General features: G+C 44.1%; 1 protein-coding gene across 1 annotated transcript; it reads right to left on the reverse strand.

Moving 5' to 3' along the window:
• Positions 1-59: 59 nt before the first annotated feature.
• Positions 60-9,743, reverse strand: LOC137347119 (interferon alpha-inducible protein 27-like protein 2A). Its single transcript, XM_068011230.1, has 6 exons — positions 9,638-9,743; positions 6,300-6,426; positions 5,289-5,315; positions 4,340-4,375; positions 3,069-3,230; positions 60-2,159 (listed from the first exon to the last, which is right to left on the reverse strand). Exons 2-6 carry the CDS (start codon positions 6,349-6,351, stop codon positions 2,053-2,055), a joined length of 384 nt encoding a protein of 127 aa, XP_067867331.1. The 5' UTR covers positions 6,352-6,426; positions 9,638-9,743; the 3' UTR covers positions 60-2,052.
• Positions 9,744-15,200: the final 5,457 nt, after the last annotated feature.

A 15,200-nucleotide genomic window follows, 5' to 3' on the forward strand; every position in this document is an offset into this window, starting at 1 on the left:
GACCAAAAGCTTGGTCAAAGAGTTGGGTTTTAAGGGAAAATAAAACACCAAAACAAATGTTATTTAAGGTGTAATTTAATCAAGGTTTGTTACATAAAAGTATTAAGATTTAGTTATTGTGATTTAAAGTATGACATCTTCTCAGATATTCATTTGTAGATGCAATGTGTACTTTTATCACCTCAAATCATTCTGACATAAGATATTGCAGATGCAGGGTTTCCCAAGACCCACATGTCAGCCATGAGACTTGTAGTTTTTGAGCAGTGTACTGTATTTATGAAGTAGCCCCACTCCTGACAAAAATCTCATGCGATACAGTTGAGAACCTTGCAACTCCAGTTATATTTCCATGCTTTATGCCAAAGTTACAGGGGAGAGGGGTTTTATGGCAAAACAACAGCAACTTGCATTTATAGAACACTTTTAATGTAACAAATGTTCCCGTGTGCTTTTACAAGAGCATTATCAGACACCATTTGACACAACCACATAAAAGGACAGCTTGGGGATCAAGGAGGTACATTTTAAGGAGCACTTTACAAATGGGATATATACTTCAGCCCAACCCCCAGCAGATAAGATTCATTCTTGGAGTGGACCACAATAAGTATTGGTGTTACGACCAGGTGAGAAAGAGAAACTGGAGATTGCTGTCAATCTCCCCATGAGCTTCAAGTATTTTCTGCATTTGCACTGTTAAAAACTAATTAAAGTCAGCACTAAAAGTTAGGGTTAGTACTTAACTATGCAAGGACCCTTTTAATGATTTATGTTCCTGCAATACCACTTAACCTCTCCAGCCCAGAAAGGGAACAGTTGAAGCTATTGTAACAACTCGGTGAGAAAGGTGACGAGGGGTCCCTCTCAGTCTTCACCTGGTCTTACTGTAACAGGGTTTAATTTTAAATACACAGTGTTTGAGCTACCCCTTGGTGAATCCTTGTTCACCCCTTTCCAATTATAAGGCAAAGAAACCAGCGCAAACAGGCTTTCTTAGGTTTAAAGAAAAAAAGGTGAAATTTTATTAAACTTGGAGGTTTTAAAACACAAACACTAATTCGGTTAACGCCTATGAATACACGACGTGCCCACGCTAGCATGCATACATGCAAATAGAGACAGAGAAGAGCAGAAGAAAAATAAAATGGATAGGTTTGAGGCAATATCTGAAGAGTTGTTGTTATAGTTCTTCCAGCTCACTGTCGAGTCCTTGATTATAGGTAGATCTTGCTTTTCGTTGGGCTCCAGTATTCTTCTTAAACCTAGTTCACTGTAGGTGACCTTTCTCTCTTGGGGTTCATGTGTCTTCAGTGGGTTTTGGAGTTCCGCGAGAAAGAGATGGGAGCAGACAGGCAGGAGAGGAGGTCTGCTTCAGTCCAGGAGCATTCTGCTTTTGCCAGTTCAAACACTGCAACAGCCAGTTAGTTATGTGACTAACTGGCCTGGCCATGTCAGTTTGTGGATCGAATTGAAGCAGGGAATAGCTCCTTTGTCTACGAGCACTGTCTGTTAATCTGTAAATGTATCTTTCCAGCCAGGGGCCTGGCAACCCCTTGTCACAGGTCTTCTCTTTTTCTCAGCAACAATTTGAAATTTAATGTCCATGTGGCAAAAATAATAAGCCACATTGTTGCCAGTTTGGGGGGGGGGGGGGGGGGGGGGCTGCATGACAATTGGTATTAAATTCAATGGTGCACTTACAGGATCCACAGAACACTTGCCATTTCTATGAAATGTAGTCACAGAACTGAATGCCTCCATTCACCCTGTGGTCAGTTATAGAATGACAAAATCTGGGGCTGAAACAGTGTAGAATGTTTCACCCAAAACTAATTAAGAAGATTGCTAACAGGGCATCTGGGTATTAGCAAAAGGATAGAACCACCTATACTAAAATTAAAAGTATTTTCAATTACTGGATTTATTTTGAAACCCCAACCTAGAGAATATTCAACAGGTACTAACAGAATGCTACTTCATTTCCGGCCCAAGTAAATCCTCAGGAGCTGCCTAACTGCGGAGAATCTACTTTAAAGCAGCATGCTGAATTTAGGGCTCATCTTCAGAACTCTGAATAAGCTCTTTAGCAGCACAGCCAGTGGCAGCACCAGCACTTCCTACTATAGCAGCACCAGCAGTAGAGAGTCCAGCAGCTCCTTCATGAAGAAAAGAACATATATTAATCCTTACAAATATGTAGCAATATTTAGAACACATTCGTTAAACTTTATAAAACTGCCTCCATTCCCACTCTGAGAGAATCTGTTTATCCTGTGCTATGAACCATTCTTCAAAAAAAATAAAATGCACAGCCAAGAAACTATTCAGGCCTTTGATCTTATTTATTTTATTTATTGATTTAGAGATACAGCACTGAAACAGGCCATTCGGCCCACCGAGTCTGTGCCGACCAACAACCACCCATTTATACTAACCCTACAGTAATTCCATATTCCCTACCACCTACCTACACTAGGGGCAATTTACAATGGCCAATTTACCCATCAACCTGCAAGTCTTTGGATGTAGGAGGAAACACCCAGCAAAAACCCACGCGGTCACAGGGAGAACTTGCAAACTCCGCACAGGCAGTACCCAGAATCGAACCCGGGTCCCTGGAGCTGCAGTGCAAACCACTGCGCCACTGTGCTGCCCTTGCTAATATAAAGGCTGCTGAGTAAGTCTTCTCTCCTGAATGGCCATCCAGTTTTCCCCTAATTTGTGCATTAAAAAGTTATTTCAAAATACAAACTACAGAATAGAGCTTTTTGTAGTGACTTTGCTGATCAGTTTCACTCTATATTAAACAAACATAGCAGCACCAGAGTTTTATTATGACACTAGTTCACCAATATTAGCCATTTAAGCAATCACTATCTCACCCACAGCCAAGACTGATAACTTCCTGTCTGAGAAACCACGGAGCCCTGCCCCCACACAAACTTCACCACTTTCTATGTTTATACATGGAAGGATGACTTAAAGGTGTTGGACAAGTGATTACATTAAGATCAATCTTCATAACTTTTCCTCAATTTGATTTAAAAGAAAACATGGAATCTTACCAATAGACTGGAGGGTTGCGACAACACCACCAGCTGCTACACCCCCTCCATTAGCGACTGCAGCCACAGACATCATTTTTGCTCCCAAGGATCCAGCTGCTATTCCAGCACCAGTGAAGCCAGCTGCACCAACAACAACTGGGGCAGCAACTACTGCAGCAGCTGCAAAAGTAGAATAAAGTCAGTTGATAAGGGAACTAAAAATTTGCTTGGTGATACAGCACCCCGTTTAGGCTCTTGGCTGTAGAGATCACAGCTCCAACAAATCCAAAAATGGCATGGGAAGAAATGGAGCAAAGGGGTTTGCCATGACCCTGGCAGCCTTTCAAAAAGAAAGGAGCATGACCTTCAGTTAGCAAGAGTATAAATTACACCATGATGTCTTTGTTTTAAAAGAGCACATCATCATGTCACATGTTTGCATTTTAAAGTTGCAAATTTGAAAAAGAAAGGTGACTTTGCAATGAAATACTCAACCCTGATACTCAGAATGGACCATAAAAAACGTACAGCACAGGAGGCCATTCAGGCCATCATGCCTGTGCTGCCTCTTTGAAAGAAAAGTCATGCTTAGTTCCACACCTCCACTTATTGTCCATAACCTGCAAGTTCCTCATCCTCAACTATCTGTCCATCTCCCTTTTAAAACTATTTATGGAATTAGCTTCCACCGCCTTTTCAGACAGAGCATTCCAGATTCCCACAACTCAGTGAAAAAAAAAATCTCTCCTCATCTTCCCACTAGATCTTTGGCCAATGATTTGAAATCAATGACATCTGGTTATTAACCCAATATTTTTTTCTACTTTATTTGCTTCTTTAACCACCTTATTAACTTGCCCTGCCACCTTTATGAATTTGTGTATATGAACAACAAAGTCTCTCTGTTCATCTACACTCACTCAATCTAGGCTGGCAATTTAGTGCAGTGCTAAAGGACGGATGAATTGTCAGAGATGCCATTTTTCCAAGGAGATGTAAAACCAAGCTGCCATCTGCTTATTCAGGTGGATGCAGCAAAAGATGCCATGGCACTTTTTGAAGAATAGCAGGAGTTCTTCTGGTGTTCTGGGCAACATTCCTCAATCAGTAAATACCACTGAAAATAGATCATCTAGTTATTTTTTCCATTTGCTGTTTGTTGGACCATCCTGTGCACAAATTGGTTGCCACATTTCCTGACAGAGCAGCAGTGACTGCACATAATCAAGCAATTGTGAAGCAATATCGGGACATCCTGAGAAGGTGTATATCAATGCAATTTCTTTTACCTGCTCCTCCTGCAACCCAGGCAACTGTCGACCAATCTATAAATACATGGGCAAAACAGAAATATTAGACAAGTATTCAACGGTGAGACAAGCCACTCATTTGATAACTTTCTTGACTGCTAAGTCAGTAATGTAGGAAAGCAGTCAAGTTACAACCAGCATTTTATTAGTTTGCAGACTACTTGTGTAATTGTTTCCTCTCAGCATGAGCACTAATAATGTCAGGGGCACATTCATATACAATCCTACAGATCCCAAGCTCAAGGGTCCCTGCTAAATATGGGGGTCCCTCCAGGGTTAGCAAACTATGTCCAATAAGCATCTCCCTGTCCACAATCCCATTGGACAAGAAATCTCCTGGCCACGCCCATGAGTCTCAGTGCTGGAGAGCTGCAGTCCAGTTTTCTCCTTTCAGGTAGGTTTTAATGAATGGGGATGAGGGGGGAGGGAGTTGTTCAGGGTTGCTGAAGGACCCTAAAGAGCCCTAAGAATTCTTAATTGGTCTCTGATTAAGCTATTTTTATATTACTTACTTCTAGGCTATTGGCACCAGTTCTCAGGCAGCTGAAGGCAACAGTGTAGCCTTGCCGGAGTTGCAAAGGCTGGTGATTGGGAGGACCTGGTTTTAAGAAAAATGCCTGCACTGGGTCATTTTCTATCAAGTTCGTGGATGCAAAAATAACTGGGAGTGTCCATCTGACACTTTCCCAATGCAGTGAACAATACTGGTTTAGAAGGAAAAAAAAGTGGTTAAGTGTTGCATTCCCCCAGCCCTGCGATCTCAAACCTGACAGAACACACGAAAATGAAAAACCATTCAAGAAAAATAGTTTCTCTTAGCAACACAATTAATGGTAGTTTACAATCACTATGGATTCTATGGACACACAGTATGGAAAAGAGGGAAGAGATATGAGGAAGAGGATGAGTAGAGGAGAATGGGGGTTACCTATATCACATGAAGGTAGGCTTGAACCTGCAAAACAGGGAAGATAACAGAATGAGAACATTTTATTTTATTTTTGTCTTTTAAAAATATATTTCTTCTATACACCCAAAATCATCTCACGTATCATTGCTCACAACGTCAGAGGATACCAACTTGCATTTATATATCATCTTATCAACTTCAAAATGACCAAAAGCATTTTATGATCAATGAATTACTTTGGAATTGCACGGGTATTTAGAGAAAAGTGTATAGAAAATTGAAAACTTTCAATATAATTTACATAGCTAGATGGACGTATCTCCACTATGCCCTTTGCATATGCTCAAGAATAGTTAAATATTCAAACAAAATGTGCTTCAAAATAGTTTAGCACACCATCCCATATTTTTAATCACTATAAATCCCAACTGGGATATTTGGTGATTTCTTCTGCACTATCTGTGCCAGATGTAATTGATGTTCGATGATTCTATGTTATTCCAGGTAACATGAAAAGTTTGATATCTCACTTTTCCCCTCCATCTTGATTCAATCATGCCTGACTGCTGTCTGCCCCTCAAACATTATGCTTAACACTGTTCCATCAAGAATCCTAAGCTTTTGAACTGTGCTCATAATCTCAGTCAACTGGTAGAATTGCTAAATGTACTGTTTCTTTTTAAATGGTAAAGCAGCTTCAACTGTTCATTTCTTGACTTCAGCGGTTTCCTTCTAGTCACTTGCCAATAATTTGTGAATTCTCCTTTTCACCAGCTGGGTCTTTCCTTCCAGCTTTAGTGTTCAGTCTTTGCGATCCAAAGTTTAAAGTTACCTACTCAGAGTTCACAGACTTATTTGCCCATTCTATACTTATCAATGTATTGAGACTTTATTGCTTACTTGTTTCCAATAAAAACTAACTTTTTTACAAAAAAGGGAGAAGATTCAGCAAGATTGTAGAGAAAGGCCAGGCATAAATTTGCAAGTATTTGAAATGAATCAACATTACCACATAAATCTACTTCTCACCTGTGTTGAAAGAAGCAGACAAGATCAATGCAATATAGACCAGCTCTCGCATTTTTCCAATATTTTCAAGGAAGACTGATACAAGTATTGTAGATTTCAGTAATAGCTGGAACACAATAGGACCTTCCTGCACAGATCAACACAAGAAGCAATTTCAATTAAAAAGGTTACAAGGGAAGTACTGACAGTGCTGTGTAATAACCTCATCTGGTAGCAGATTTATAAATTACAGGTAGAGATGGTTCAAATTGTTATCGGAAAAGCTCGGTTTCATGTTTTGTCTACAGTAATCTTCAGTGAAATTATAATTCTTCACTCTTAAAATGTGTTACAACCAAGTGAGAAATGTGTCCAGGGGTCTGTTACTATCTTCATCTGGTCTTATTGCAACAGGGTTTAATTTTAAACACGGTTTTGATCTCCCCTTTGTGAATCCGTGTTCACAACTTTCCAACTATAAGGCAAAGAAATGAGCACAAACAGGCTTTCTGTGGTTTAACGAAGAAAGATGAAATTTATTAAACCTTAAACTTGAACTCTAATACAGTTAACACCTACGGATATACAAATACCCACGCAATACACATATGCAAATAGAGACAGAAAAGAGCAGAAGAAAAGATAAGTAGAACAGTTTGAGACAATATCTTGTTACAGTTTCTCGAGCTCGCTGTAGTCCTTGATTGAATATATGGTCTTGTGTTTCATTGGGGCCCAGTATTCTTCGTAAACCTTATTCACATAGGAGATTCTGAGTTTACGTATCTTCACAAGATTCAGTTCTGTGGGAAAAAGAGATTGAGGCAGGCAGACAGGAGAGGAAGTAATTCTTGCTTCAGTTCCAGAAGAGATCTTCACTTCATGAGCACAGAGCTTTGTCTTTTCAAAGTTTTGCGTTTCCAGTTTAAAGCTCCCCTGGTTGGCCAGCAGGTGGTCACGTGACCGATTGGTTTGACCAGGTCTCTTCCGTGCATTGGGGCAGGGACTGGTTCCTTTGTTTCAACACTGTCTGCTACTATGCAAATGTCCTTCCAGTCAGGGCTTGCAATTTTAAGTTATTGTTCAAGTGGTGAAATAATGTGTGCCTCAGTCTTGGCAGGTGGGGGGTTTGCCTGATAAATGATTGTAGATAAAAACTTTATTCTTAGTAGGTTACATCAGTGGCTAGTTCTAATAAACATGTAGTCATGTAGCTGCTGTCAGAGGTGGTGTTTCCTTATGCATTCCTGAGATATGGGAAATGCTGGAAAAGCTGAATTTTTAATACCCATCGCTAGTTGCCCCAAGATTCTTCTCCTTGAATCATTGCAGTCCTTTTGGTGAGTTTTTCCAAAATGGTGTAGGGAATTTCAGGATTTTGATCCAGCAACCATAAAGAAATGGTGGATGTACATCCAAGTCAAGATGGTATTTGACTTGGAGGGGGAAGGTGTTCCCATACTCTTGCTGCTCTTAACTTTGGTAAAAGTGCTGTTGAAGTAAGCTTGCAAGTTGATACAATGCAACCTTTAAATCATACATATTGCAGTCACAGGGTTCTGGTGATTAAAAGGGTGGATATTGAATTCAATGCCCAAGGACCGATCAAGCAGACCACTCTGTATTGGATAGGTTAAGCTTTGAGTGATAGTGCAGATGTATCCATCACAATTGACTTTGTAGTGAAGAAGCACTGGGGGGCCAGCAGGTGAGCCAATTATCAGTGTACCCATCTTCTGTTCTATTCCTGCAGCCATGGCATTGGTATGGTGGGGCCAGTTAGGTTTCTGGACAATGTTGATAACATTAAATGTCTTACTGGAGATGGTCATTACTTGGCACATAGTGGTGTGAATATTAGCCCGTCTGGATATTATCCAGGTCCTGTTGCAAGCTGGCATGACCTGCTCTTTGAGTTGTGAATGAAGCTTAAAATCGTACAATCGACAGCCCCATTCCTGACCTGATAAAGGGAAGTAGCTGAAGATGGTTGGGCTGAGGACACTTCACTGAGAAAGCCCTGGGGCTGCAATGATTGGCCTCCAACAACATGAGCCTCTTTCTCAGTTTCAAATATAACCTCAGCACCACATTCCCACCTACCCCCGATAACCTTTCACCCCTTGCTCAAGAATCTATCCACCTCTACCTTAAAAATATTTAAGGACTCTGCTTTCATCGCCTTTTGAGGAAGAGAGTTCCAAAGACTCACAACCCTCAGAGGAAAGATTTCTCCTCATCTCTGTCTGAAATGGGCAACCACTTATTTTTAAGACAGTGACCCCTAGTTCTAGATTCTTCCACAAGAGGAAACATCCTTTCCACAACCACCCTGTCAAGACCCCTCAGGAGTTTAACCGCACATCTGCTCCATGCCTGACATTGCAGTATCATTTATGTATAAACAATGGGGAGTACTATTAGCGTCACATTTTGATAGCAAATTATGGCCTATTATGTTGCTGAGATTCTTTCTCATCTCCTTTTCTGTATATATCTCCTGGTGTGAATAGCTACCCGAAACCTACTTGCCGATTTTAATTTTATTCCTGTTTTACAAGATTCCTTTTTAACCACCCTGCCCAACTGCAGTCACTCCTTATCACCTGTCAGTATCTTGATCCATTACCAATTCCAAACAAGTTTTTTTATTTCACTTACAGCTGGTCCCAATGGTGAACTATTTCCCCTGTTGTGCCCAATGCTCACCTCGGAGACTGAACACTTCATAACCTGTGGCATTTACTAATCTTTACAAGCATTTCAATGGTCCCCAATTCTACTATCCTTTCCTTCATCTCCATGACTTGCAAACATTCATAGATACTCGAGCTAACTCCCCACTCAATGACAGGACCGATGCCACAATCCACAGCTCCCTATTCTTTCCTTTGTTCACTAGATTCTCAAATATATTTGAACAATTCATAAAAAGAAACCTCGTCCATTAACTAGTTTCAACCAATTTAATCTGTAGACGGTTTTCATCTTATTCTGAAACTTGTTACTATCCATCAACATATTTTGTTATCCGATTTAAGCCAATGTCTGACCTGCACAGTATCCGCAGAACATGAAATGAATGGGTTAACACTTCTGCAAAAAGTGCGGAGAGACTCATTTCAGGAAAGGGACAGTGGCTTGTCTCATAGCTGAAAAAGAAATGCACCTGGAAGAGTGTTACTGCACCAGCCATCAATATCACACAAGTAACAGAAATACAATGGTAATTTATGAATATATTGGTGTATATGTGCAATAATTTTAAATGCTTATTATAGAAAAGTAATATCGCTAAAAATGCAAACTGTAGAATAGCTACACTGCATCAAATTTCTTTGAACTATCCTCTATATTACCTGATATATGTTGGAGTTGCCTAAAACCAAACAGAACTTCACTCGGAACAACCTGACACACAGCGCATTGCAGAATATATAGCAAACTGAGAGGAGTCTCCTGGGTCCTAATGCTCAATAAGTTCAACATGTTCAATTTTCAATCCACCTCGATCTATTTTTTTTGCAGCAAGAAAAGTCTCCCCCAGTATTTTATAACTGTAGTTTAGAACAGAAAGCCGAGGGACGTCACCTTTTTTTTTCACTATTAATTTTTAACCAAGGCGCTGAAGAGTCTGTAGATTCAAGAAATGGAAACTCCATTATCAGTTTCGTTTCCTCGGAAATCCACATGATGTCACTGACAGCTCTTCAGCAGAAGCTTTTATAAATGCAACAACGTTTAGAGATTTAAAACTTTAGAAGGTGTATGTCTGTTGGAGACAGTTTTTAATTTGCCGCACTGATCTGAAACTAAAGTTGTGGATCAATGATGTCAATAGAAATGAAAACCAGGCAGTTTCAATAACACTGGCAGATCGGCAGTGTTAGATTTACACCCAAGTGGCAAATTGAGAATCAACCCCATTGTGTATGAACGGGATGTTGGAAACCAGTTGTTCTGACAGCAAGGAGGCCGACAGCTCACTGGATTCAGGCTGGCCCAACGTTGGCCACTGGAGACCGCTGGGCCTGCAGCAAGTTAATCCCAGTAGATTGTCGCAATGAGGATGGAGGGCTGCCCAGTGGCAGTGGCCCGGAAATGGGTGCCGTTCCCTTCTGCCACATGGTTGGCAACCCCACTGCGGATCACGTGTAGCGGGCGACCATTTTACATAGTAGAGGCAGAGCCCCCCACCACCCCCCCTCCAAATCACATGGCGGGGCGGGATGCGAGCAGTCAGTTACACCATCAGATGACTCTGGAGCAGGTACTGTTGCCATATTTAAAGGCCTGCCAGCCCTGCATTCACACCTGTTTTGGAGTTGTTTGCAGCTTTCAGTGTGCTGCTGAAAATGGTGTTGGATTGACTCCTGGATGACCACCACCCCCCAAACTCCCGAGGAGGACACACAAGATGGCTGAGCCAAGACACAGGATGGACCCAGGGTTTAGTGGTGCCTCCCTGCAGATTCTCCTCCAGGCTGCACGGGAAAGGAGGGAGGTCCTCTTCCCCAGCGATGGCAAGAAGAGGTCCTCTCCCCTGACCAAGCAAGCCTGGACCGAAATCACAGAGGAGGTCAGCAGCTGTGGGGTCACCCAACACAACTGGGTGCAGTGCCGAAAGAGGGTCAATGACCTCCTGCGTTTGGCCAAGGTGTCTGCTCCATAACTCTCTATTACTGAGTGTAAGTGGCTATGCAGGAGGATGTGGGGCATGATGAGGGTGGCACAACCACAGTGATGGCAGAGGGGGTAAGGCATCACTACATCCTGACAGATGCATGGCTGCATGTTGGCCACAGGCCACCTTCTTTCACAGCTCACCCCCCATTAACTCCCCTGAGAGCGGATGGGAGCATGAGCTATATGTGATGCCCCAATAGGAGACAAGGGGCTGACACTAGCAGAACTGTCATGTTGATCACTCTGCGAATTCTTACTATCTCTCTCTTTCCACTTGCAGGACAAGAGGTCCCACAACAGGAGAGAGATGGCTCAGTCTGGCAGAGACCTTCCAGATCTACGGCCTCTCACCCCAGCCGAGGAAGAGGCCTTGGAATTGTTAGGGACCAAGGGCAGACACACCATATCAGATCGAGAGACTACAGTCTCTACACAAGAGAGTGAGGCTTGGCTTCCATCAACATACGGATCACTTCTGGAGACACACATCACTTATGGTGGACATGACGAGATCTGCATAGAATAATCCACATGTTTATGTTCTCTCAGGCAAGTCGGCGGTCGCAGGAGATTCAACCAGAAGGGGGACAGCCATCCACCTCTGAGGAGGAGGAGCACTCCGCAGATGAACTGTCCCATGACTTTCCTGCACCTTCCACCAGAGCAGAAACCAACACCTCAGTGGGTTTCTGCTTGGCTGTAGAATCAGGGTCACTAATTGGTGAGAGCACAGCATACGTACCTGAGCAGCTAGCTGAGGCTGAGACAACCGAGGACACTGATAGTCGGATCTGGCCAGGCCCATGCTGAGCCCCAGTCTGATGATGAGCCTATGGTATTGTCAGCACAGGGCATACTTGAGTTCCAGAGAGAGTAAGGCAACATCTGGCGGCGATGCCAGAGGCTATGAGTGGACGATGGAGGAGTCCATCCGTGCTATGACTGCTGCCATGTCTCAGGCGTATGAGCACATGGCTTCTCCATCGAGAGGTTGGCGACCCTCATGGAGGGCCAGATCCTACAGATGCGTGCAGACTTTCACACCACCGCGTTGGCCATGAACTTGATGCAGCAGGGGCAAGGCAAGAGAAGGACAAGGCGCCTGGAGTCTTCTCCATCTCCTGCTCCTTCTCTAGTGAGCAGGGAGGTTCAAGTGAACCTTGAAAGGGAGAAGGAGAGGCTGACATCCGCAGCTGGGGGCTCCCCTCAGGGCGCTCTGATTGTGGACACCGGCTCCTCAGCCCCTCTGCCAGTGAGACCAGCTCCAGCAGCCTTGAGGCGTGAGGAGGGTTCTGCACCAGTGCAGGAAACCTCCTGGCAGCAGGGGCCCTCCAGGCCTCAGGCAGCCAGAGGACAGCCACCAAAGTCATCACAGGCCATGGGGCAGCTTGATCAGCAGCCTGCCTCCAGCCCAGCAGCTAGCGCAGGGATCACACCTCATTGGAGCACCCACAAACACGTTAAGAAAACCACATAGCTACACTTGAGGATTCATGACTGTCAGAAATTTTACGTATTGATTAATTAAAAGTTCATTTGCTCAAATCATTAATGATCATTATGTGAAAGCCATTTTCCATTAGGCCTTAATTGTGATCTGCTGACATTCCCCTTCCCCATTACTGAAATGCCTATTTAACTACAGTCCTCATTAACATATGTTCTCCCATGGGCACAATTGTGATTTGCAGCTGGGCGCAAATCAGGGAACACAAATGGAAAGGAGGTGACAGACTACGTGCATCGAGGTGAGGTCTTTCTTGGTTCTCTGTGACTGGGCATCAGGAATGCTGGAAGCGGCTGATTGTGAGGTTGTCTCTTGCCTCCTTGGCACACAACTCAATCTGCCTGGCCTCTGGTGCAAGGGCTTCAACATCCAGCACTGCTTGCTCCTTTCCCTCCTTTGCATCTCATCATCATATATGGCCTCCCGCCTCTGCAGTGCCAGATTGTGCCGAGCACAGCAGACCACCATGATATGCGATACTCTCACTGGGACATACTGCAAGGCTCCACTGCATCGATCCAGGTACCAGAATCTCATCTTCAGCAGCCCAATGGCCTACTCAATGATCACTCAGGTGGAGCTATGGCAAGTGTTGTACCTCTCCTCTGCTGCAGTGCGGAGGCTGTTCAAAGGCATCAGTAGCCATGTCTTTGATGGGTAGCCCTTGTCCCCGATAATCCATCCCTGAGGCGAGCGGGGTCCTGAAAAGCTGTGGCACCGGGACTGCAGACGTGTGGAAGCATCATGGCTGCTTCCCAGGAAGTGGGCACACACCAGCAGGAAATGCTTTCCTGTTGATTAAGGCAGCTGGATGGTCCGTGGGAACATTGATGCCCATACGCGAGTCGTCTATCACAACTTACACCGACATAAATCCAGTGTTGGCCCCGAACCTGATGGCCCTCTTGTCCTGACTGTCAGTGTTGGTCTGGTAGTTCATATAGTCACCGGCTCTCTTGAACAGGGCATTTGTCACCTCCTTGATTAAGCCAATGGGCTTCTGCCTGGGAGACCCCACACATGTTCCCGATGGAACCTGGAAAGATCCAGCTGCAGAAAGTTTTAGTGCCATAGTGATCATCAGGGCCATTGGCATAGGGTGACCCCCCCGCAAATCCCATAGATCACAACTCAACCTACAGCTGTGCATTAGTCTGTGATGGACTCCCTGAAGAGCCGTAGTCTTCACTGAGAATACCGCACGGACATTTGGAGGTGGCTGATTCGAGACTGGTACACTCTCTTGTGCAGGTGGGCCCTTCTTGGCATGGCCAGCTTCTGATGCTCCCATCGAGGAGCTTCACGGGCAGGCACAGCTGACTCTTGGTCCTCCCTCCATCCGAGGTGCTGTGTCATGCCATGGTGGTCCAAAATTGACAGGGTGTATGAGACTCATGCCAGGTAACCTGTGGGCCACCAGAGCACTGTTGATGCAGAGATAACCCTGCCTTGGCAACTGAGCTTTTGACAATTCTCCTGGTGGACTCCGTGATAGTCCTCAGTACCCACCCTGCTGATAGTCGACCCTCTCATCAAGCAGCAAGGGCGACCAAACATCTCTCACAGCAGTTTGGTTACCCAATACAGCCCCCGCAAACCCAAGCCCAAGCGCATCCCTCTTGCAGAGCCCCCGAGACCACAACTCCGCCCCCTTGCTGAGCATACAGCAACATAGACTGACAATGTCCTCCGAACCCCCCTCTTTCCCGCTGCAGCATTGTTCATAGCTGCCTCCCTGTCATGGCACTGAGGCCTCTCGCATCGTTGTGGCCGGTGTTTAACTGTCGTGAAACCGAAGCCGCCCGCTGTCCACTAAATCAAGAGCCAACCTTTAAAATCGAGGTTAATTAGATGTAAATGCATTACAAACAACTGCTCAGCAATTTAAAATAGATTCCTGTCATATCAGGGCAGTAATGCTGCCTTGGTCCTTTCCTGCCGCTGGCAAAATCTGGGACCGTTGTCACAACACTGGATTTCCGGATGGATGGTTCTGATGCGATTCTCTGTTCCCCTATGCCACCACTCCCACTTTAAAGGGCCGCATTAAATTCTGCCCATGGTGACAGTCATTGCAGCTGTGTTGTGTTTCAATGATTCCATGTCAGTGCATTATTGCAAGCCGTGGCTTGAATGTATGCCCCATTGGAATATAGTGATGTGAGGCAATGAGAGTTGCAAGCTTGCCTGAAGGTGTGGCACGGATGCATAGTGAAGGTGGAATAGGTCAGCTTGCAGCACCTTGTTACATGCAGTATTTTGCCATCAACTTGGTTCATGGTACTGTGGTTTTACCTTGAAGATTCCTTCAACTATTGAGCCTTCTCTATGTTATTCTGGGGTGTTTAAGATATTGTGCAGTGTTGAACCTGTCTGCCACCATCTCCATACCATACCCATACATCAGCAGGGCACACATTCAAGACTAAAGGATAGGTTCCAGAGATGTGTTCAAAGTTGTGCTAACGTCTGCCTGTAAACCTAAGAATGCATTTTGATGACCTCAGCAAATGACATTTGATGGGGTGAAATTCGCCTTGGTCTAACAGTATGGATCTAGAACCTCTTTCTTGCCAAACATTTGGCTTAAACCAGTATCTCATTAGCACAAATTGCTCTCCCAGTCACTCTGACTTCCCCCTAAGTATGAGAGAGAAGAAGAGAATTGATTGGAAAAGTTAACACAGGCACGGAGCCAATAGAATGGGTGTTTGAGGCATGCAAGTGCT

The sequence above is a fragment of the Heterodontus francisci genome, chromosome 31 (genome assembly GCF_036365525.1).
Source record: "Heterodontus francisci isolate sHetFra1 chromosome 31, sHetFra1.hap1, whole genome shotgun sequence".
Taxonomy (NCBI): domain Eukaryota; kingdom Metazoa; phylum Chordata; class Chondrichthyes; order Heterodontiformes; family Heterodontidae; genus Heterodontus; species Heterodontus francisci.

What these genes read in the sequence shown, in the direction of transcription:
- LOC137347119 (XM_068011230.1), bottom strand. Translation starts at nt 6,351, where the DNA reads ATGCGAGAGCTGGTCTATATTGCATTGATCTTGTCTGCTTCTTTCAAC. An exon ending in CCTACCTTCATGTGATATAG is followed by an intron (nt 4,376 to 5,288) that starts GTAACCCCCATT and finishes ATGTATTTATAG; the next exon opens with ATTGGTCGACAGTTGCCTGG. An exon ending in CTGGGTTGCAGGAGGAGCAG is followed by an intron (nt 3,231 to 4,339) that starts GTAAAAGAAATT and finishes CTACTTTTGCAG; the next exon opens with CTGCTGCAGTAGTTGCTGCC.